Source organism: Panicum hallii, chromosome 3, assembly GCF_002211085.1.
Source record: "Panicum hallii strain FIL2 chromosome 3, PHallii_v3.1, whole genome shotgun sequence".
Classification (NCBI taxonomy): Eukaryota; Viridiplantae; Streptophyta; class Magnoliopsida; order Poales; family Poaceae; genus Panicum; species Panicum hallii.
The window spans coordinates 15,015,048-15,037,066 of NC_038044.1; the positions used below are offsets into that span (position 1 = coordinate 15,015,048).

Here is a 22,019-nt window from a genome sequence, read left to right on the forward strand (position 1 = left end):
TGCTGTGTATGTTTCGTATTGCAGCCCAATTCATGCGAACCGACGGAATTCAATGCGGTCAGATACGAGAGCAAATCATGCTTAACTACTGTTTCTGAATGATCAGGTCATATGGAAACGAGGTGCGGAGAGCCAAACATGGTCACTGGGTTCCTGTGTTATATCGGCAATCTTGGACCAGTTGGGTTTCTCTTCCAGGTCATCGTTTCTGCTTCAATGTTTGGTGAGAGAGCGAAACATGGTCGTTGGGTTCCTGTGGGCCTAGTTTCCGTGGGGCGATCGGAGGTACGGCCTGTGGGCGGTTTCGGTTGCAGCTTGGTGAGCAGCGAGTTGGTCGAACGCCAGCTTGAGGCTGCCGGCGCCGGGTCCTCGAGTACCAATATAAAAAGAGCTGTACTGGAGAGCTCTATTCTATACTCTACCGAAGCAGAGCGATCCCTGTCAACTATTTCCAGCGGATGGAGAGAATCCACCATCACGGCGGACGTGGCGCAGACCTGCGCACTCGTCGTCTCCCTCCCTTCCCTTCCGGCCGCCCCTACTCCTTCCCCTTATCCTTCCATGCCATTCTCCACCTCACACGCTCCTGCTCCTGCTCCTCCTCCTCCTTCCATACCACTCTCCACCTCGCCGCTCCTAGCTGCGCCACCCTCCTCCTCCCTCCCTCCGCCGTGAGGAGCTGTCGCCGTTGCCGTCGCCAGGAGCCGTCAGCCACCGCGAAATCTGGAGGCAGCTGCTGGAGGCCGGCGTGGCGGGGTCCCGCCGCGCAAGCTGGAAGCGAGCCGGCGCGGCATGGTCGGAGGAGGGCGGCGGGGCTGCACCCGCGCGTGGGAGGGTGAGGGCGGCCGCACGAGGCTGAAGCTGGTGCTGCCACCGCCGTCCGGACCTACCACTACCCCTGTAGTGCCTGGGCAAGCCACCGCCCGGAGGGAGAGGGAAAGGGGGGCGGACGGGCGCTGGATGGGGAGGGCCTCACCACAACTCGGTTTTGGTAGCCGGTTGGAGACGAGGTGACCTGAGAGGGGGACTTCACCGGTGGCGGTCGAACTTGGGCCGACGGTAACGGTGACCATGGAACACTAATACCTGGCGATTGGGGTCATGCTGCCGAGCAACAAGTGGTAGAGGAGGTAGCTAGGAAGGTGTGCTAGCTGTGAGCGGCGATGATTTGATTTTGGTAGCCGGAGGTGGGAGTAATCAGCCAGCAGGTGGAACTCTGCTCGCTCAGTTTGTCTTTAGCAGAGGAAGAAAGAGAGCAGACGAATGGGAGGGAGAAGGAGCTAGGGGAAATAAGAGAGGAAAGAAAAAGAAAAATAAAAAATAGTAGTTGAAGATGATTGAATAAAATATATGGTAGGTGGTACAAAGTATGAAGTATATAAGTGAGGAAAAAAGAATCTCGATGATAAGGATAGAATATTTTTTTAAGATGAAAATAAAGTACGACGATTGCAGCCTGAGGTCTCCCTCTTTCCTGGTGCCCTGGAAAGAAATGGTCCCCACGTGTCCACCACGTGTACGTTCACTCCATTCAACGACCACTCGCTCCAGCTCTCCAATTTGCAAACGGTGTAGAAGGCCCAAGTCCACGAGTTTAACGTACACGTCTGTTTCTCTACGGCCCTCCAATGGGCCTAGTAGTAGCTCTTAGGCCTTAAACTGTTGGGCCCAATTCGTTATGCTGATCGGGTTCACGGCCTACTGGCCCATCTGTGGCAAGCCGCCGGAGCCACAGGGCCCGAGTTCTTTCTCGTCCCTTCCAGAGCGCTACAGCTGAGAGCGGCGACCAGGGGCGACCTCGCGTTCCCCCGTCGATTCGCCGTCAACCTCGCCTCTGGCGCCCTCTTCGGCGTCGGAAGAGGAGGGGGGCTGGATGAATCGACGGAGGATTTGTATATACCCGTGCTTATTAGGCTTAGGTTAAATAAGTTAGGGTTAGGTTTCCTCATTCCGACGATGCGCATGGGTTCTTCTTCCTGGGCGGCGTCTCCAGCGCACGACGGCGTGGGCGTGCGGAGGACGGCTCCGACATCTACGGCGGCTTCCCCGACTTCGCTGGCGGCGACTGCATCAGTGAAGAGTACGAGCTCGCCGGATTTGGAGTACTGGTATCTTCTCTGGATCTGGTCGGGTTCGCCTTTTGTCCCTTCCTTACCTTCTCCGGCGTTGGCGCTGGCGAGGCTGGCTCCTCCAGTGAAGATCTTGAGATCTTGGGAGGTATGTCTACCGACTCGCTGTGAAACCGGATTGGTTCTTGCCTACCACCAGTTCTGGTGGTTTCATTCCCCTTCTGGGTGTGCACTCGTTCGGTGAGTGGGGACTGCTGGTAGCTCTTGAGGCGCTAGATTCCTTGCACTCCGGCGATGTGATGGTCAGCAGCCATCTTCTTTGGCCTGGGCGTTCAGCGGGCAAAAAGTATGCCGATTTCGACATACTGCTCTTGGTGCCAATTAAAACTTGTGTTCAATCGTCGGAAGGAGGTCGGCTTCGAGCTCCAAGCTGCTTCGATCGCCAGCGACGAGGACGACCGGTAGGATGACTTCGCAAGGATTGTGTTGTAATTTTCACTTTCTTCAAGGGTGTCTTTGCAAGTCTTGGAATGTAAACTTTATGAAAAATTTATGAACACAAACCCGGTTTCTAAAAAAAACCGCAGGAGCACGCAAGCAAACACGGGTTCCTGCCACAAATATTTGGGAAATATATATAGTGCACCATCGTGTTCACACTTGTTGCCTGATCTATTTCGAATTCCCAGGCACCTGAGATATAGGACATTTGGAAATTTATATTCCATGGAACATGGATAGTTGAGATGTTCTCAAACAATTCCCTCTTACCTTTTGCCATACAACTTAGCTGAAGACTTGAAGGTGTTTTTATGTGAGTCATAATAACGCGATTTACTCAGCGGCTACTGATTAACCACTAGCCCGACGGCCAGACCAAATCATCTAGGCCATAGATTGAAGTGTTAATCGAGTGACTAGCAGTATGTAGCCTAGCTTTATCCGAGTGGTAAAAGTTAATATTTTGTTAATATGTCGTGATAAAAAGCTATAGCAGAGATTACCCAACTCCCTGTCCAACTCTAACCTTGGCCACTGGCTGAGCCAAACCTTTCTCTTCGAGTTTTGGTGGTGTGCAAGAACAGAACTCTCAAGTTCCCTGAACGACACAGACTTGTACTCTCTCTCTCTCTCTGAGTCCAATCATTGATCAGCAGATGGAGCTGGAGCTAGAGCTGGGCCGCACACATGGACCAAACAATAAGGTCCTGGGAGTTAGACGTCTGAAGATGCAACCATGCACGAGGGCAACAGCTAGCAACAGCAAAGCCCCCCAGCTTTACTTTCCAAACCTACACTTCACCTTCATCTTCTTTGCCCAACCCAAGCCCCGAAATGACATCACGCGCCCACCCTTTTGAAGATTCCATGCACGACACTACTGGAATCATCGAGCTGGATCCATCTCGGTCATCCCCACGATCGCTCACCACCATTGGTCATGGCTGGCCTTCCTAGCTACTTACTGCACGCCCTTACCGATGACCTGCCGAAGCCGCCACGCAGGGACAGATCGATCCGGCGCCTTGTTGCGCCGGCATCTCATTCCCATCCCACCACGCCCCGCTTATTTTAGGCAAAAAGGCGTGCAGGCTCAGCTGGCTGTGACCTCGCTCGATGCCAATATGTCAGTGCTGTCCGAGTAGGGAGGCCTGAATAAGCAGCAACTTGCCGCCGCCGTCGGCGTCGGCGTCGAGCAATGGTAAGCGTGTGTGCTTCTTTTCCAGGACACGATCGGGCGGCCGGTAATGGTGCTCGATCGATCAGTAGTTCAGTACTCGCGCGCTGCGAGGGCGACGTTGGGCTTGCTTGGGGCAGCTTCTGAACCAGCTTCTGAGCAATTTTAAGCCGCGGGCTGACCAAACACTCCGCTCCTTGAGCGCTTCCCCCACCAGCACTTGCGGATCTCCTTCAGAAAACGCGCGTTCCACCAGCAGCGGGGGCGGACCAGCTTCTGCAGCTTATGCGGTCTAACTCCCCTCAAAATTCATCAAAATTACCCGCGTTTGCCATCATACAAAATAGGGCTGCCTCCCTCTCCACCCGTCTCTCTTCCCCAATCCATTTTTTCTCCCGTGCCCGTAACCGAAGATGGCGACGACCTAGGGTTGGGAGAACCCAGGCGGCCTAACCCCGCGCCGACCTTCGGCGAGTTCCCGGCTGACCACCGGCGAGCTGCCGGCCTTCCTGCTCCGGTTTGCGCCGAGCCAGCGCCGCCCCCTGCTCTGGTCTGCGCCTAGGCAGCGCCGCTCCCTACTCCAGCTTGCGCCGAGCCAGCCCCGCCCCCTGCTCCAGTCTGCGCCGAGCCAGCGCCGCCCTTGCGACGGTATGCGCCGAGCCACGCGCCGCCCCTGCGACGGTCTTCACCGAGCCACGCGCCGCCTCCTGTGACGATCTTCGACGCTGCAGCCTCCTGTGCTCCTCCCTCAACCGATCTGTGTGAAGGTATTGGCCCTGTTGAATGCATACATGTCTATCTCCGATCTTTTTTTTGGAAATACCGAGTATTTTTTTTTAGGTGAAAAATTAGTAGAAGACAATCTGTGTCTCAAATAGCTAGGCCTACACCTTGCTCTGCCTGTTCTAACCAATAATCAATTCTGTTGCAACGTATTTGGTTGGAGGTACTAAAATATAGGAATAGGAGTTTAGATATTTGAACTTTAAACTGTGTTGTTTGGTTTACGAGTATGGGAATCTTTTAGAACATTCATGGAATTTGAAGGCTATTCTAACCTCAAAGAGCTGTATATAATTTGTATACAGTGAGCTTGAATGTTGGTAACTCCATATCTGGTTATCATGCAATGTGGAGTGACTGTTTGCATTTGCATTGTCGAGTAAATCTATTGAGTGGTAAGATTTTATTTGCATTTCTTTGTTTTGGACTTTTGGCTGGCTGTCATATTGTAGTTTATATGCTTCTAATTGGTTTCAATAGAAGGGCAACCTCTGCAGGAATAAGGTTCAACGCTTACTTTCCCCAATTTGTAACTGTTTTGTGCGAGAAGTACGCATACAGATTTCAGGAGAACAGTGTATAAAAGCATCACAAAGTTTAGAGATGAAAAATAAAAATGATAAATACAAACCATATAATTGTTTTTTGGGTGCCATTGACATAGTAAATCTGTTTATCTCTTGGTCATTAGCAGTGGTGGAGCTTCTGAATTTGCACGATTAGGGCCAACTTCTAAATACTTAAACCACTCAACCAAGCTATATAACGATAGGTAACTTGCAGTAAAGCAAAAAAAAATGCACGATTTAGAATATCTCAATTTCAAGCCCTAATTGTACAACAAACTTGATAAAAAATTAAAGCGGTACAATAGAAATGCCTAACTATGGTTGTGTTCTGGATCCAGAAAATGATAACCAATGATAGTTCAGTTAAGCTAGATTTTGTAAGTTCTGATGATAAATTTATAGCTGCTGGTGATAAACAAAATGTTGTTTCTTTTAACATCCTGCAAATTCTTCAGATGAACTTTTTAAACACAAAGAAATTAAATGTTTGAGTACTTGAGTCTGCAATTCAAAAACCTTGAGCAGCTGTTTTCAGCCAAAACATTTCATTTGTAAGTTCAAGATTTGGAGGGTCCTGCAAGAACTTTCGTCAGCCTTGTAACATGTTAAGACAATATTTGAGCCATTTTCGTAATGGTGATGAGCTTAACATTAGTTGTATGTACACCTGAATTGACCATACTATTGGGTACCGCCTTCGTAGATATGGAATTTTAGGAATCATAGTTTGCTCGATTGCTTGATCATTAGTCAAAAATGTTGTTTCCTTATTTTAGAATCAACTGGTGATATTTATGTTTCTAGTGATTGACGCTTTCTGTTATTACCTCCTAGCGAACATAATTAAATGACAACCCATGGATATGCACCATGTAATCCTAATCTCAGTCAATTATTCGTGCAATGAAAATGTTTACTGTCTACCACCACTATGTAGCACGCCCGACTTTAATTTGAGTGATGCCGATATGCCTTGTCCTATCAAGAAACAAGATGGATTACATCATATCCATCACGGATGCATGACTGTTTTTTGGTTAGAATATTGAAATTTAGAGTTTGTCAAACTTGAGAGTGAATTGCTTTGTTGAATTTATTGAATGCATAGATGGAGAACATGCTAATGCCAAAGACTAGGAAACCCAATACACAATGGGATGCAAATGCCACAAAATTTTTTAATGAGATATGTGTGGAACAAGTCTTGGCAAATAACAGACCACAAGGTTGTTTGAACAACAAAGGTTACGCCAACCTTATTAGCCAATTCAATGAACGGACGGGTAGGAATTACACCCGTGTTCAAACGAAAAACCGATGGGATGCATTGAAAACTGATTTGACCACATGGAAGACACTACTTCTTAGTGCGTCTGGATTGGAAAGAGACCCAAAGACCGGTACAATTGCGGCTAGTGATGATTGGTGGGAAGAAAAAATTGATGTAAGCAACCTTGTATTCAATTTTGTTGTATATCTTATTATATTATTGTATGATAATATAAACTCATAGAGTTTTTGTGTTTTAGGCCATGCCGTTGTGCAAAAAATTTAGATTTGCCCCTTTGGATAACGAAGAAGATGTTGAAATCATGTTTAGTGGTGCGTCCTGCACCAATGCAAATGCTGTGGCTCCAGGTGCAAGAGAGGGGTCAGCTGGTAATGGTAATGGTAATGGAAATAGAAATTGTAATGATAAGGATAATGGTAGTGATGATGTCCAAGAGTTACATCCAAGTCGTGCTGAAAAATAACCTGCGAAAAAGAGGTGCTGCTTATAAATCTCCAAAGAAGGGGAAGAAAAATTTTAGAGATATGCAGTTCAAGCGTTTTGTGGACTCATTTGTGGAGAAAGCTAGTTCAAGCTCTGCAACTTCTTCACCCACTGATCATGTTAGGCAAGAGATAGCAGAAATATTGCAATCAGTCATTGAAGCTGGGGCATGTGAAGGAAGTGATGAACATTTTTATGCCACATAACTCCTCATCAAAAAGAAATTTAGAGATATGTTCGTCACTCTTAAAACCCCTGAAGGGAAGCTTGCATGGCTTAAGAGGACTTGGGAGGAGAGGAAGAAACGCTAGAGATTACTAGTGTATTGTATCTTCAAATTATCATTTGTATTGTACCTTTAATTTAGTGTGTTGTATATTGAACTAGTTTTGAATTTTGAACTTTGACATATGGCTTTCAGTTATCTGTACAGATGGCTTTCACTTCAAGTGAGTCTAATGATTCTGAAATGGCAAGTAATTCAAGTGAACCAAGTGGTTGGATGTACGAAGCAGCAGCAATAGCAGCTTATGCAATGCTTGATTGTGCGATATCTTCATCTGAAAAGAAGCCAAGAAAAGTGCCAGAAGAATTAGGTTATCAATTTGTTTAGAGGCAACTCAGTAATGAAGAGAGTTGCTATAACATGTTCAGAATGGGAAGGTTAGTGTTCTATATCTTGCATGAGGAATTAGTTAACAATTATGGTTTGACATCCTCAGATGAGATGTGCTCGATAGAATCACTTGGTATGTTTTTATGGATGTGTGGTGCACCTCAATCAGTTCGGCAAGCAAAGCATATTTTTTCACATTCTTTAGAAACTGTGAGTAGGAGGTTCAATGATGTCTTAGAAGCTGTGAATCTTTTGGCTGCCAAAAATATCAAACCCATAGATGAGACCTTTGCTGTGGTGCATCCGAAAATCCGAGAGCATAGATCCTGGCCTCGTTTCAGAAATTGCATAGGTGCAATAGATGGAACACATATTGAAGTTATTGTTTCACCATCTGAGCAGGCAGTGCATATGAATCGACATGGATATTGCAGTCAGAATGTTATGGCTGTTTGTGATTTTGATACGAGGTTCACATTTGTGGTAGTGGGATGGCCTGGATCTGCTCATGATACTCGCATATGGAGGGACACTGTGTTCAATAAATACAAAATTAATTTTCCACATCCTCCCGACGGGAAGTACTATCTTGTTGACTCAGGTTACCCAAATAGAAAGGGCTATCTAGCACCTTATAAAGGTTAAAGGTTCCACATTACAGAATTTCAAAATGCTGACCAACCAATTGGGTTGAAGGAGTTGTTCAACCATGCTCACTCATCGCTTAGAAATGTTATTGAGCGTTCATTTGGGGTGCTGAAAATGAAATGGCGCATTCTTTTAAAAATGCCGAGCTACTCAATGGAGAAGCAAGCAAAGATTATAATTACTTGCATGGCGTTGCACAACTTTATTAGAGATAGCAATTTGAGTGATAATGACTTTGATACACTTGCATCTGATGAGACATATGTTGATGGAGATGCGGGAACTACTATTGGTTATGTTGGTGATGAGGAAGATATGGGAGATGTACGAGATGCTATTGCACAAGCATTGGCTGGAGGATATTGATAATGTAATTTGCGCAAAAAATGATGTAATAACACTCTATTATCTAATTTATAATTATGTTATCTAATTTATAATTAAGTTATCATTATCTTATTTAAAAGTAATTTATGATTAATTGTATGATATATTTGTGTTGTTAATAATTCTATTGTTATTCTATTGTAAAAATAAATAAATATATATCTGTACATAAGAAATACATATATTCAGTAAACAGTAAGGGTATTTCAGTCATTTCCCACTTCTAATAGGATTTCAGCCCATTCAATAAGCAGTTTGCCAAACATTTAACTTCTGTGACCAGCTGCTTTTTTAACCAGCTGCTTCTCTGGTCAGCTAGCCACCAGCTGGCTTCTAAACAAGTTTCAGCTGTGCCAAACAGCGCCGTTGTTCGTTCGCATGTCCTCGTCCATCAGACTTGAGCTCGATCGATTCAGTGACCTGTGTGTCTACTTGCTGCAGCTGGTAACTGGAGACTTGTTTGGCCACCGGTGCAAAGCGCCGTTGCGAGTTGCTGCAAGTGTCAGGTAAGCGCAAGCGGATTCGACGTCTAAAGGAGAAAAATGGGAAGGAGGCTGCAACTTTTCTCGGTCGATCGGCAGGCGGATGTGGGGTGTGCACCTGGACGGCTTACGCGGAGAAATGCTCCCGCGCGGCGCACGAGTCCAGCATCACTGCACCACCAGCAGGTTCCCTCAGCATCAGCAGCAACGGCGACGAGTGGACAAGTGGCTGTGTTTCTTCCGCTAAAAGTTCTTTCCTGATTGGTTTTGTTTATCAGCTGGCCGTGATAGTTTATCAGCCCGGGATAGTGCTTATATGATCTCTCCTCCACAAGGCGATCAACTTGCCGGCGATCTCCTCCACATCATGGAGTCTGGTGCGCATTCTGGTATTCCACCCGAAACGAACATGAGTAGTAACTTCTGTTCTGACGATCCCTAAAGTTTTCAGTGTGCACCGTGTTGTCAGTCTAAAATTTTAATGCGGATCTGGATTCAGGATATCCACCAATAAAGTGGATCACCAGAGAAAGAGAACTTTGCATCCGTAACCAAAAGAAGACTGGATGCGTGTTCTTAGAGATGTAGTAACCCAGGGATGATGGGATAACGGTATGGAAAGTTTTTATCCTGAGAAGCAGGTAGTACTAAAAATTGGCATTGCATTTGTCTATATATTGGTTTATTCTTACCTTATTTTAGTTGCCAATTAAAAGCTAAGCTTCTATATGCTCTCTTACAGATTGAATGGCACAAAGTCGACCGTCTTTTAGGAATAGTGAAAAACTTTAGGCCCTGTTTAGATTAGCCAAAGCTAAAAAGAGCTCTAGCTCATCCAAGTAGCCCAATTTAGATTTTAGAGCCAGGTTATAGTCCATTCCCCTTTCAACTATCCAACCACCCAGCTTATAAATAGCTATAAGTTGGTCTCCCTAGCTATTGCAACTTATAATAAGCTCGGAGTATCCAGACGGGAACTTAAGCTGTTTAATTATTGGAAAGTATTTTTGAGAAGAAGCATTATTATTTAGCTTTACCAGCCTAGTCCCTACAAAGTTTGATTGACTGAACATCCCAAACATAAAACAGTGGCTGTATGCATGTTCTGTTTTTTCATGTCAATAAGCATCATCTTATTAGATTCTTCATAGTCAATCTTTTCAAATTTCATCTGATGATATCTTCACGTACATCGATTGACCATAAATTTGAAAATTGTATGAAATGTTCCTTTCTGAATTATGTACGTTTACAGAAATACAAATTTATTATTGTCTACGGTTAGCATTATAATACATAATTGAGATCCGTGACAAAGTTATGAATGACAGTTATTTATGATAAAATTTCTCGTGATTTCCTAGTCGTCGCTCTAAGCTTTGTAATGTAAAATGATAGGTCTAGTTACCAGAAACTCCAGAAGGCAACAAAGTGGTACACTATATTATTCTTAGTGGAGTCTGTACCTATGTCCACCAGGAGTGTTTTTTTTTTTTGGAAAAAAAAAACAGGGTGACGGCATATCTGCATCTGAGTACAGCACAGTAACTACAGATTTCTAGTACCAGTGATATGGTTCTCATGACTCATGAGAGGAACTTTCTATGATGAATGGATCTTTTGCCGGTGTACTTGCAAAAGCACAGCACCCAAGTTCGCCATATATCATGCGATGTATCCAGTTGGTCGCAACAAGGATTCCACCAACTGATGCATGCACGCATTTCAGACGCAAGGTTCATCTCAAAAGCTGGGAGTGGGACCAGGCCAGTGAAACACCTGGAACCAAATTATTAAATATTTTCATACTTCATAGTCATGTAGTCATGTACTACCATACAAGTTATTACAGCCTAGCAAGTTAAGATAGGTAGAAACACTAGTACAGTTCAGTAGTCCAGTCGCTCAAACAAAGATAATAAATTCAAACGCAAAAATGCCACGCTTTTGGTGCTTGTTTTAGGTTCGCGCGTGCTCCTGTTGCGAAACCGGCGTGTTTGGAATGCAGGGATTTTGTAGCGAACCGTAGAGTTCGTCCCAAAATTCCTGCCAAAATCTCCATTCCAATTTCCAAACAGCTACTATCTACCTCTAGTGCCGCTTTCCTAGTGTGCGCTTCGTAGACGAACATTTCAGAGTTCAGAATCTTCAGCACTTGGATGGCACCGCCATCTGCCGGAGGCAAATTATTGGGAATCTGAGTCCATCAAACTGCGCTAGCAGCAGCTCCACGTCCACCGGAGGATGACCTCACACCATTCCCCGTGTTGCTCTCCGCGTCATATCCGACACCGGTGATCCCACCACCGGCTCCGTCTTGCTTGGATGATGCCATCGGCAGGGCCATCTTGGCGTCGGCCTCCTTCCCCTGCGTCTCCTTGTGCTTGCCCCAGAGGACGGAGTAGAGCCCGGCCACGATGAGCACGGCGCCGAGGATGCCCCCGAGGTAGATCTTCTCGGAGAGGATGAAGGACCCCATGACGGCGACGATGATCATCATGAGCGGGCTGAACGCCGACGCGAACACCGGCCCGGTCTTCTGGATCACCAGGCCCTGCACGTAGTACGCGATGCTCGACGTCACGATGCCCTGGGAACAGACATGCCAATGCAAGAACCCATCGTCAGAGATCGAGGTGAGATCGTGAAGAGGACGGACGTGCTAGCTGCTTCCGATCGAGCACAGGATGGATGCTTACGGCGTAGGCGGCGGCGAGGAGGTTCATGTCGAAGCCGATTTTCCAGACGGAGATGCGGCGCTCCATGACGAAGGTGACCACGATGGCCTGCAGCGTGCCGATGAAGCAGACGAGCGTGGTGAGCGACAGGTGCGCCGGGTACTGCTTGATGGTGTGCGTCTGCAGGATGAAGAGCGCGGCCCAGGCGAGGGTGGCGATGATGACAAACAGCGAGCCGAGGAACCAGTCCCTGCCGCTGATGGCCGCGGCGGCCGCGGCAGCAGGGGCCTCCGCGCCGCCGCCGTGGGCGGGAGACGCGTGCCTGGTCCACGCCAGCTCCATGAGCGGGCCCTTGTAGAGCGTCATCAGCATCGCGCCGGCCACCGTCACCACCGTCCCGGCGACCTTGGCCTGGCACCTCACCTTCTTCATGTCCAGCTTCTCCATCCTGCACCGTCACGACCAAACAGCATGCAACCGTTTTCAGTTAGTTGGCTGTTCCAATGTTCCCATTTAGTTGCAACGAACAAACACTTGTTTCTTCTCGAAAGCGCACCTGAAGATCACTGCCATGACGAAGGTCATGGCCGGCAGGATGTTGCTCATCGCGCAGGCGAAGGTCGGGCCGGTGAACTTCAGCCCGGCGTAGTAGAAGTTCTGGTCGATCACCGGTCTGCGCCGAAAACAGGCGAAACCGACGTGTCAGTGTCAGTGTCACGAACAGCTACACGAGATGCATCCAGGAGCAGAGCAGAGCGCGACTAACCCGAGCATCGCAAGGACGAAGATCTGCCAGAAGATGGACCACGTCATCTTGGGCCTCACCTTCCTGCCATTTTTCAGAGTTGCATCGTGATCGATCAGTGCTAATTCGTCAGACCAAATGCAGAGACCAGCTACGCAGCGCTAACAGCTGAACCGAACTGAAAGGTACCTCTCGAGGACGAGGGCGAACGGGGCGATGGAGAGCGTGGCGAAGGCGTGGCGGTAGACTACGAGCACGTAGTGGCTCATGCCCTGGTTGAGGGACACCTTGGTGAGCACGTTCATGCCGGCGTAGCCGAACTGCAGAGAGATCATGGCGATGTAGGGCTTCGCCTTCTCCACGAACCCGCCCCGCCCCGCCATGGCGATCGTAACGGTCTTATCTCAACTCTCAACTAACAGAGCTCCAGCTCACAGGTGGACGGCAATGGCAATGGCTGCCGCTGGCAGGTGCTCGAGAGCTCAGAGATCAGGTGGGTTTGAGCTGGAATGGGGCGCAGGTGGTCGCCGAATTTATAGGGCGTTGGAGGCCGGGGGGAAGAAGAGGCCAAGGCAGGGTGTGCCTGCCTGAGTGACAGTGTGGGTAAGGTGGGCTCGCCGGGCCTTGCTGGATTCGTATATTCCAAAAATGTAAGCCTGTTGGATTAGTGGCCTCCGAGTAGAATTCCGGCAGGGCCCAGTTTTCGGGAAAGCCACGGCTCTGTTTTTTTTTTGTCGTGCATGCGAAGCTGCTAATGGGTTTCTACGTGAGGAATCAGAATGTGACGTAACGGCAACCCGCCATCTGCCAACTCGTAGCAGGAGGCTTTGGGAGCCAACTGATGAAACTTATTCACCTGGTCATTGATTTTTACTGAACACCAACTCTGTAGTCGTGCAGGTCCTCTGTCATAGGTTATCTAATGTTATTTGGTGTGGATAAGTATGATCTTAGAAAGAAATAATGTTCTACCGCGCCTTAGGGTTTACTACAAATTAACCATGTTCAGGGGCTCTTCTATTTCATGGACTGGAGTGCTGCTAATACTGCACTAACATGCTCATGCTAGGTATCATGTATGCCTTGAGGTGAGAACAAATGGAGGGTCTTTTTCCTTGCACCAAACAAACGGACTCATGAGTCTCTCTATCTGTGCATCTGTCTCCCTTTCGAAAAGAACGATGTTCAGAGAGCCCAGTAAGTTCATCGTGAACACAGCTGTGGAAAGCCGCGTCTCGTGGATAGCAACGGATAAGAAAAGCTTTCGAGCGCTATCCATGGCGCGTGACCCAGCAACCTCATCGCGGCTATTCACCGCAGTTCTGCCACCCTCTTTTCAGAGCGTGCAGAGAGAATTGTGACTTGTGAGAGGCTGGGGCGTCCACTAACTTGCAACGTCTCAGTTTAGCATCGCACCTCGACAGTCATGATCTTGGTAGGCGGAAACACACTTCCATTACAAGCTGACACAATCTGCTGCTAATATGAACTAGTACTGTCATAACATGTTTAACCAAAAAGAGTGCTGTATTCTCTGCAAAAGCGATGTTCTCCCTCTGCTACAACAACTCTCAGAGTAAACGCAACAAACAACAGTTAGAAGAACCTAAGCATAGCGAGCAAACAATGCATGAGCTCTGCATATGTTAAGTAGACTACTGCAAAGGGGCGTCTAGCTGAAGTCTAGTACATCAATGCTTTCGGCTCGTCAGCATCCCAAGCATTTGCCCAGTGCCCTTCTGCGTCAGTCACGCACACGGCACAGCATCTTCTGTTGGTGAGACACGGCCCCCAACCAAGTGAAACTACACTTGGCTTGATCTTCCACGAACATAATAGGCCATTTCCAACCCATCCAGCTTTCTTTTGCCACTGATCTTCTCCAACATGGAGCATCAACAAACCTCCCAAAGTCAAGTCATGCTATGCCTCCTGAAAGAAATAGCACTTGCGAGAAAAGAGGAGAAAAGCTGATTGAAGCTTAAAGAAACAGGAGGGCATTTCGCATGCGTCACGCAAGTCGAGTCCAGCAAGTCAGGCCTGATCTAACTTGGTGATTCGCCGCTGACGACGCCGCTGGCCGGCCGGCCTGCACTGCGTCCGGCCGCTTGCTGCTGCCGCTGCCGCCGCGGATAGATAGGCATGCAGCGCACAACGGGAGTGGTGGAAGTGCCCGGTGACTGGCCCTCTGATTCGGATTTTAGGTGGGGGAGAATGATGCGCATCAGGGAAGGTTCAGTTGGCAGCCTGCTTTCTTTCTTGGGGGGCCATGTGTTACTGCTGCTTTCTTTTTGCATCGGTGCAGGGCGTATATGACGGATCGTGCTGGAGTTGCGTCATCAGTGCAACCAACGATGCTTTTTGTTATTGCACAAAAGGCTAATTATACTCTTACCTTCCGTCACTGAATTCAGGTGAGGTTTTTTTTTTTCCTTTGATTTTTACAGTCGACAATGGAAGAGTGACTCCGGCTATGATCTTTGCATGCATTCTTTTTAAGTTGAAGACTTTCAGGAGTAGCAGAAGGCTTCCATTAATCCATCAGTATTTCGAATATCTTGTTTCATCTATTGTTACTACTATCTTTTTTCTCTTTTCATTTGCTTGCTCCACTTATTGTTCGCAAGCTTCATTCTCCATTGCTGTGTCATCTCCAAACATGTAAGGATGAAGTGGAGCAGCAATTACAGAAGTCCAGAGGTTGGTCGTTTTGTCACTGTTAAGCGAATGGAACGTAAATACTGGCGTACATGGACCACATGTGTTTCTTTTTTATGGCTGGACCACATATGTTGATCATATAGCAAGTAGACCTAGTGAGGAGGTACCTCTGATCCAGTTGTCACCTTCTTGCTGAATCACAGTGGTCAGTACCTCTGAGTTATCTGAATTTCAGAGCTGTCTTGTACAGTAGAAGAACAACGGGCGAATCGAATCGATCTTGCGCGTTCTGGGGAAACTCTACAACTTGCTGTCCCCGCTCCGCTGGCCGCCTAGCCCTCGCGGTCACCGTCGCCGCCCGCCACGACCATGGAGATGATCATGCTACTGCAAAGCCCGGCCGGGCGCCGAGCCGCCGACGGTTGCCGTCGCAACACCGGTTCTTTTCGGGCCAGAAATCATCGATAGGCTCAGCCCACTAGGAAATAGCCCTCCCAACTTCTTTTGGGCCCTATCTGTTTTCGGTCATCGAGCCCCTAACGAGCCAAGCTTGAGCTTACCTAGAAACGGCCCATCTCTTCCCTGCATGTTCCTGAATCGTGCGTGTGATTATTGGTCTGATTCAAATCTTGGGTTGAACAGAAGAGAAGACAAACCCAAACCCCCAAATGTTCTGTACTTTTCTTTTCCGGAGGGCTCGATTTTCCAAATCCTCAGAAAAGAAATGGAAGGTGTCAGAAATGCCGTGCGGTCCGGCGTCGGCGGAGGTTATCGAGGCAGCGACGCCACCACCAGCCCCCTCTATAATCTGCATCCCTAATGCGGACCTCGTCACGATTCCCTGGGCCGCCAACGTGCCTCCGGCCTCCGGCGCCATGGATAGCTAGCTAGCCACGGCAACAAGGAGGCGAGGAGCGATGGGCTCCATGGCCGCGCCGCCGTGCCACCTCGTGGCCGTGCCGTACCCGGGCCGCGGCCACGTCAACGCCATGCTGAACCTGTGCCGCCTCCTCGCGGCCCGCGACGGCGTCGCCATCACCGTCGTCGTCACCGAGGAGTGGCTCGGCCTGCTCGGCGCCCCGGCGGCGCTGCCGGACCTGGGGCCCCGCGTCCGCTTCGAGGCCATCCCCAACGTGATCCCCTCGGAGTACGGCCGCGCCAGCGACATGCTCGGCTTCCTGGAGGCCGTGTACGCCAGGATGGCGGCGCCGTTCGAGCGCCTGCTCGACCGGCTCGCCGCCCCGCAGGCCATCGTGGCCGACGTGTTCGTGCCGTGGACCGTGGCCGTCGGCGCGCGGAGGGGCGTGCCGGTCTGCGTTATGTGCCCGCTAAGCGCCACCATGTTCGCCGTGCAGTACAGCTTGCACCGGTTGCCACCCGCGGCGGACGGCGGCGGAGCGTTTCCGGGTACGAAGTAGCTCTGCAACTCGTACTTGCACTGTTCTTCTCGGCTCGTTAACTTTTCTGCACATTGATTGATCTTGTGCTCTTGTGCAGACGGCACGGATCCTTGCTTGATAGAAGACTACATCCCTGGCACAAAATCAATCAGGTTCACTGATCTTGCGCCCACACACACGAACGCGGCGATGCTAGACAAAATCCTCGAAGCCTACTCCTCTGTAAGGAAAGCACAATGCATCATTTTAACCTCGTTCCAAGAGCTCGAGAGCGACGCCATTGGCGCCCTAAGGCAAGAGCTTCCTTGCCCGGTGTATGCGGCTGGCCCTTTCATCCCCTTCATGGCACTGCAAGAGCGCAAGGCCAATCCGGACGGTGACGGCTACATGGCGTGGCTGGACGCGCAGCCCGCGGGCTCAGTGCTGTACGTCTCGCTCGGCAGCTTCCTCTCGGTGTCAGCCGCCCAGTCCGACGAGATCGCCGGTGGCCTGGCCGAGAGCAAGGTCAGGTTCCTGTGGGTGCTCCGCGACGCCGACGCGCGCTCCCGCGTGCGAGGCTTGACCGGCGGGGGCGACTCCGCCGGCCTCGTCGTCCCCTGGACCGACCAGCTGAGGGTGCTGTGCCATCCTTCGGTCGGGGGGTTCTTCACCCACTGCGGTATGAACTCGACGCTCGAGGCGGTGTACGCCGGCGTGCCCATGCTCACCCTGCCTATCGCGTTCGACCAGCCGACCAACAGCCGGCTGGTCGCCGAGGTGTGGAAGACGGGGCTCGGCCTCAAGGAGATGGCACGGGGCGACGGCGTCATCGGGAGAGAGGAGATCGCGGCGGCGGTGGAGAGGCTGATGCGCCCTGACTCGGCGGATGGCACGGACATGAGGAGGAGAGCTGCGGTGCTTAAGCACGCGGCTCGTGCTGCGTCTGAAGAGGGTGGATCCTCTTGGAAAGATGTCACATCTTTCATCCATTTCATTTCACATTGAGACCTCCAGATACCAGTCACGCTTCTGCAGTAGAAAGACTCAATTTATTGGTTCAATTCAAGTGATGTGATCGATTTTTAAGTGAGTCAGTGAGATCTCTGAGTGCGCAGGATGTTCAGTTAGGCAAGAATAAACACGCTGCTTCATCCAGTTGATAGCAGCTATTTGTAAAAGCATCAGGGTTCAGCAGATCTGAAACTCGACGTAGCGTTTTTAAAATTCACGCTGCCCTTGTTCAATTAAGGTATTAGAGCTGAGCACAAGATCTCTGAATGTTAGCAGAATAACAAAAATGTGAATATTGTAGTGAGTGTCAGTGCGATCTCTGAATATTAGCAGAATATTCAGTGCGGCAGGAATAAACACGCTGCTTCATCCAGTTGATAGCAACTCTTTTAAAGAAGTGTGAAACTTTCAGTCAATAACAAAAATGTGCAATTTCAGGACATATAAACTTCATAATGCTTTTGTGCTTTCCATCAATAACAGAAAGTGTGATATTTTAGAGGAGCAACACAGACAACATAAGAGTGCGAAAATTCATATCTTCCTGCTGCAGAAAAGCATCACATTGAAACTTGAGAACCATTCTGCAACACTGGTAAGTATAATACAAGAGTGTGATGCTTGACACTGACAATTCAGAACCATTGCAGGAGAGCATGACACTGAAAATTCAGAACAATTTTGGGTACTGAAAATTCAGAACAATTTTGGGTACTGAAAATTCAGGAAAGGCACTAACATTCACATTCACGTCTTGCTGTTTCAGGAAAGGCACTGAAAATTCAGAACTATTCTTCTGAACATTTTTGGATAACAATGAAAAGACAAGAGTTCCAAAATTCCTGTTGCAGGAAAGCATAATACCACTCAGCCATTCTGCTGAACATTTTCAGGCTACACCTATTGCAGGAGAGCATGACACAGAAAATTCAGAACCATTTTGGGCAACGCTGAAAATTATGAGTACTCTCACATTCACGTCTTGCTGTTTCAGGAAAGGCACTGAAACAGAACCATTCCGCTGAACATTTTTGGTCAACAATGAAAACTACAAGAGGGTGAAAATTATATTGCTGTTGCCGGAAAGCATGATACTGAAAACTGAACATTTTCAGGTAACACTGAGAAGTTCAAAACAAGAGTGCGAAAAATTCACATCCTTCTGTTGCAGGAAAGCATTCTGTTAAATTTTCGACTTATCTTACTGTTGCAGGCGAAATGGCAGAAAATGGGATGAACATGTAAGAGAATACTATCAATTTAATTCATGCAATTATGAATAACCGTGTACATCAAAGTAGTAGCAATAATGACCAACACCGTATAATACTCCTGAGAATAGAGTACAAGAAACGAGTTAAAGAATAACATTCTCAAACTTTCTTGATTCAAAGCCAACTCAAACGAATTCTAGATGTCAGAACAGCCTTCCATTGTCTACTCATAGAACGAAGATAGTAAAGGCCCTAGACAAAACCCGGATCAGCTGCAGGTGGGTGCAGAGCTACACACTCAAACTGCTCCGATGAGTACTTCTGGTAGACGGTCTTCAGCTTCCCTTCAGGAGCAGCTGCATGGGAGCTGACCAGGATCTTTGCACCTTCCCTGAAGATCACCCCAAAGAAGAATATTAGCTCAGTATCTCACGCATCCCATATACCAATCAAACTCTCCATAGACAACAAACAATCAAGCTCAGAACTTCAGAGTTTCTAGTACCGGAGACACACTTACATAAGCTGTTGCTCATGGAGGCCAGTGTGGTGCTTCAGGGTGCCTGTCCAGAGAGGACTCTTCCTCAGTGTGCAACGAGCAGCGTACACCGCAGAAGCGGCAACCACTGAAGGACGGATTGTCACCATGCGGTAATCCATCAGTGCGAGCTCTCCGAAGAAGAGGATCATATGCCCGAGCTGCATTCATACGAACAGACGAGAAGTTTCAGCAACAAATACACCTGATCTTAGAAAAACATTCACACGAACAGACGAGAAGTTCAATCCTTACCTGCTTATCACCGCGTCCTGCAGCTTTCGCGAACCGCACCAGGAAGTGGTATAGTGTGGGAAGAGTGAGGTTCCACTCCATGTTGTTCAGAATAGCCTTCTCCATGATGAGAATCTGTTGCCGACTGAATGCATCATCTGATAAGCTGATGAAATCATTCACCTGCAACACAAGAGTTCAGCTTCCAAGCATCCAGAAATAGAATAAAGAGTAGACACTAACAGAGCTTTGGCCTCACCTCTGGTGCCCAAATCTCTTCATATTTGGAGGCGATCAGCATCGCTGCGATGCCGACTAGCTGGAGCTCCCTCCTCAGCACGGGCTGCAGCGACAGGTAACGGTCCACGATGTATATGGTGAGGTACAACGTTTCTGGCATCAGCTCAAATCTGCGGTGAACCTCAACCATCCAGTCCGCGAGGATGGCGCGCATTTTGGGGTTGACCTCGGGTTGACTGCCCATGTAGTCACTGGGGCGGCTCTCGTGCTGCAATAACAAACATGGCGCATGGTGATCACACGTTCAATGATTCAGAAAAAAGGCTCAGTCGAGCAAACTTGTTAAAGATGAAGTAGTAGGTACCTCGGAGGCCTTGTAGAACTTGTAGATGTCCTCCACATAGTCCACCATAGCAAGCTGGTTGTTGCCATCCAGCTTGTCAATATCTTCAATGAGCTCTTTCTGCTTAATGCCACACGCGGTCTGACATTGACCAGAAGAACAGCAAGGTTAACCGATCAGAAATGACGGAGCAGCACAAGTGTTAGATGTATCACTCACTCACCTTAGAACGGGCGGTGAGGACGGTTGTAAGCGTGCACACGACCTTCTTCCTGGAATTCTTTTGCGCAGAGTTGCTGCTGCCGGCGGCAGCCTGTGACGGCTTCCTGTTCTCGTCGGAGCTGGTGGCGATCTTGGGGGGCTGCTCAGGGCGCGGGACGGGCTTTGCAGGAGCCTTCCTGACCGGCTTCGGGACCGCACGGGCCGCTACAGGCTTGGCCGGAGGCATGACATTCTGCAAAACCACTAACCTGAATCAAATCAAATGCTTCAGAGGCAAGAATCTGCAGAATCAAATACAATGCCAGTACCTTGTTCGCCAGAGCCGCGTTCTTTAAGAGCTGGGCGCCGAAGCTCCTCGTGATGGGGCGATTGATCCCCTCCGGCAGCTGGATCTTTCTGTAACAAGAAGTTTCAGGGGACAGTATGAAAGAAAGAAAACGAGCGCAGAAGGCCGTGCCGATTTCTGGTTTCTTACCCGTCGAGGACATCGGTCACGACATTGCCGATGTCACCGAGGGCCCGGCGGCGGCCGGCGGCGGCGATCTTCTGCTTCCCCGCCTGGACTGCGGCACCTGATCATTGCGGAAGCGGAGTGAGAACTCGATTATCATTGGCACGGGATGAAATTCGTGTGAACTCGAAGCAAAGCTTCCCCGAAGCATAAAGAAAGAACAACAAATCTATCTTTTCAAACTGTAATTTCATTCGTCATGCAAATCAGGAGCAGGCAGATCAAGAAATCAAATCAAACAGGCTGGACTGCATCAGAATGAAGCGTTGATGCATTAATGAATAACGGGAGTAGAAAAAAGAAATAATTCGTATCGAACAAGCTGGAGTACATCGCAATCAAATCTTGATGAATGAATTGAAACCGATTGATGAATGAATCGAAACTGACTTTCCCCTGAAGGAGAAGAATACGTTCTTGGTGGAGCCGTGGTGGATCCAAAGGAAGCAGACGGGTAACAGATCAAGAACTCGAACTAAGCTCTGCAAGCTACCTTAAACCCAATCTTTCCCCCAAGAACCTTGTGTTGAACAGATCGATATGAGCTCGAACCCAAGCAATTCGATCGCACCAGACCCAAAATCTCGCTCCAAGAATGCACGCGTGAACCCCACCAAATGAAAGACGAAACAACCAGGAAGAACAACCAACAAAACGATCCAAGAAACGGTGAAAAGCCCAAGATTCCGGTCGCCCACCTCTGTTCGCCGGCTGCTGAGCGGCAGCCGCGTGGTGGTTCCTCGTCGCCATCGCCGCGCCTCCCCGAGAACGCCGGCGACCGGAACTTCTGCAGCTGCGCCCCGGCGACACTCCTGAGCGACGCGCGGCAAAGAGAAGCTCCGCTAATGGTTTCTCGGCCCTTGGATCGGAAGGATAGAGAGAGGGAGATGGAGGGGGGCTTGGCTGCCTTTGGGTGTTTTGGGGGGCGACGAGGAGAACGGCGGTGGGGCTGCAGCTTTATTCGGATCGGGGCGGCTCCAACGGTCGGGAGGCGGTGGGCGGCAAGGGAGGCCGCAGCGGTCCGGGCAGGCCGGTTCGGACGGCTGGGATCGACGCTGCGGGAGGGTTTCGGGGGAATCTAGCCGCTGAGGGTTTCGTTCAAGGGAAGTTTTGGGTCACCCGATGCCGGCTACGTTTGGGAAGGATTCGCCCATGCGGCTGTCTTCGGCTTGGGTTTGTGACCTGTTTCAATCGCGATGCGGCTAGATAATTAATTTCTTACCCTGTTTGCGATTGC

The 22,019-nt window shown here is 49.0% G+C and overlaps 3 protein-coding genes and 1 pseudogene across 4 annotated transcripts; 2 read left to right on the forward strand and 2 right to left on the reverse strand.

Annotated features, from left to right (window-relative positions):
- Positions 1 to 6,221: 6,221 nt before the first annotated feature.
- On the forward strand, positions 6,222 to 8,503 carry LOC112885267 (annotated as a pseudogene).
- Positions 8,504 to 10,763: 2,260 nt separating this feature from the next.
- On the reverse strand, positions 10,764 to 12,942 carry LOC112886310 (WAT1-related protein At5g07050-like). The gene is made up of 5 exons (XM_025952175.1): positions 12,619 to 12,942; positions 12,451 to 12,513; positions 12,241 to 12,357; positions 11,706 to 12,132; positions 10,764 to 11,596 (listed from the first exon to the last, which is right to left on the reverse strand). Exons 1-5 carry the CDS (start codon positions 12,810 to 12,812, stop codon positions 11,213 to 11,215), a joined length of 1,185 nt encoding a protein of 394 aa, XP_025807960.1. The 5' UTR covers positions 12,813 to 12,942; the 3' UTR covers positions 10,764 to 11,212.
- Positions 12,943 to 15,946: 3,004 nt separating this feature from the next.
- Positions 15,947 to 17,761, forward strand: LOC112886435 (UDP-glycosyltransferase 87A2-like). The gene is made up of 2 exons (XM_025952337.1): positions 15,947 to 16,497; positions 16,588 to 17,761. Exons 1-2 carry the CDS (start codon positions 16,008 to 16,010, stop codon positions 17,472 to 17,474), a joined length of 1,377 nt encoding a protein of 458 aa, XP_025808122.1. The 5' UTR covers positions 15,947 to 16,007; the 3' UTR covers positions 17,475 to 17,761.
- Positions 17,762 to 18,722: 961 nt separating this feature from the next.
- LOC112886651 (cyclin-B1-5-like) lies at positions 18,723 to 21,912 on the reverse strand. Of its 2 annotated transcripts, none has more exons than XM_025952611.1 (9): positions 21,481 to 21,909; positions 20,747 to 20,843; positions 20,580 to 20,667; positions 20,273 to 20,503; positions 20,071 to 20,190; positions 19,726 to 19,974; positions 19,488 to 19,649; positions 19,215 to 19,393; positions 18,723 to 19,085 (listed from the first exon to the last, which is right to left on the reverse strand). In XM_025952611.1, the coding sequence occupies exons 1-9, from the start codon at positions 21,530 to 21,532 to the stop codon at positions 18,947 to 18,949; spliced, it is 1,317 nt and encodes a 438-aa protein (XP_025808396.1). In that variant the 5' UTR covers positions 21,533 to 21,909; the 3' UTR covers positions 18,723 to 18,946. The 2 variants fall into 2 exon arrangements, with proteins under 2 accessions (XP_025808396.1, XP_025808397.1); XM_025952612.1 differs by having other exon boundaries at positions 18,946 to 19,085; positions 19,211 to 19,393; positions 21,481 to 21,912.
- Positions 21,913 to 22,019: the final 107 nt, after the last annotated feature.

Bases quoted from the DNA above. Each gene is read 5' to 3' on its own strand.
- LOC112886310 (XM_025952175.1), bottom strand. From the start codon at position 12,812: ATGGCGGGGCGGGGCGGGTTCGTGGAGAAGGCGAAGCCCTACATCGCC. The intron at 12,514-12,618 runs GTACCTTTCAGT...GAAAAATGGCAG, and splicing joins TTCGCCCTCGTCCTCGAGAG to GAAGGTGAGGCCCAAGATGA. The intron at 12,358-12,450 runs GTTAGTCGCGCT...TTTTCGGCGCAG, and splicing joins TTCGTCCTTGCGATGCTCGG to ACCGGTGATCGACCAGAACT.
- LOC112886435 (XM_025952337.1), top strand. From the start codon at position 16,008: ATGGGCTCCATGGCCGCGCCGCCGTGCCACCTCGTGGCCGTGCCGTAC. The intron at 16,498-16,587 runs GTACGAAGTAGC...GCTCTTGTGCAG, and splicing joins CGGCGGCGGAGCGTTTCCGG to ACGGCACGGATCCTTGCTTG.
- LOC112886651 (XM_025952611.1), bottom strand. From the start codon at position 21,532: ATGGCGACGAGGAACCACCACGCGGCTGCCGCTCAGCAGCCGGCGAAC. The intron at 20,504-20,579 runs GTACTGGCATTG...GTGGTTTTGCAG, and splicing joins ACGCGGCTCTGGCGAACAAG to AATGTCATGCCTCCGGCCAA. The intron at 19,650-19,725 runs GTGAGGCCAAAG...CTTGTGTTGCAG, and splicing joins AAGAGATTTGGGCACCAGAG to GTGAATGATTTCATCAGCTT.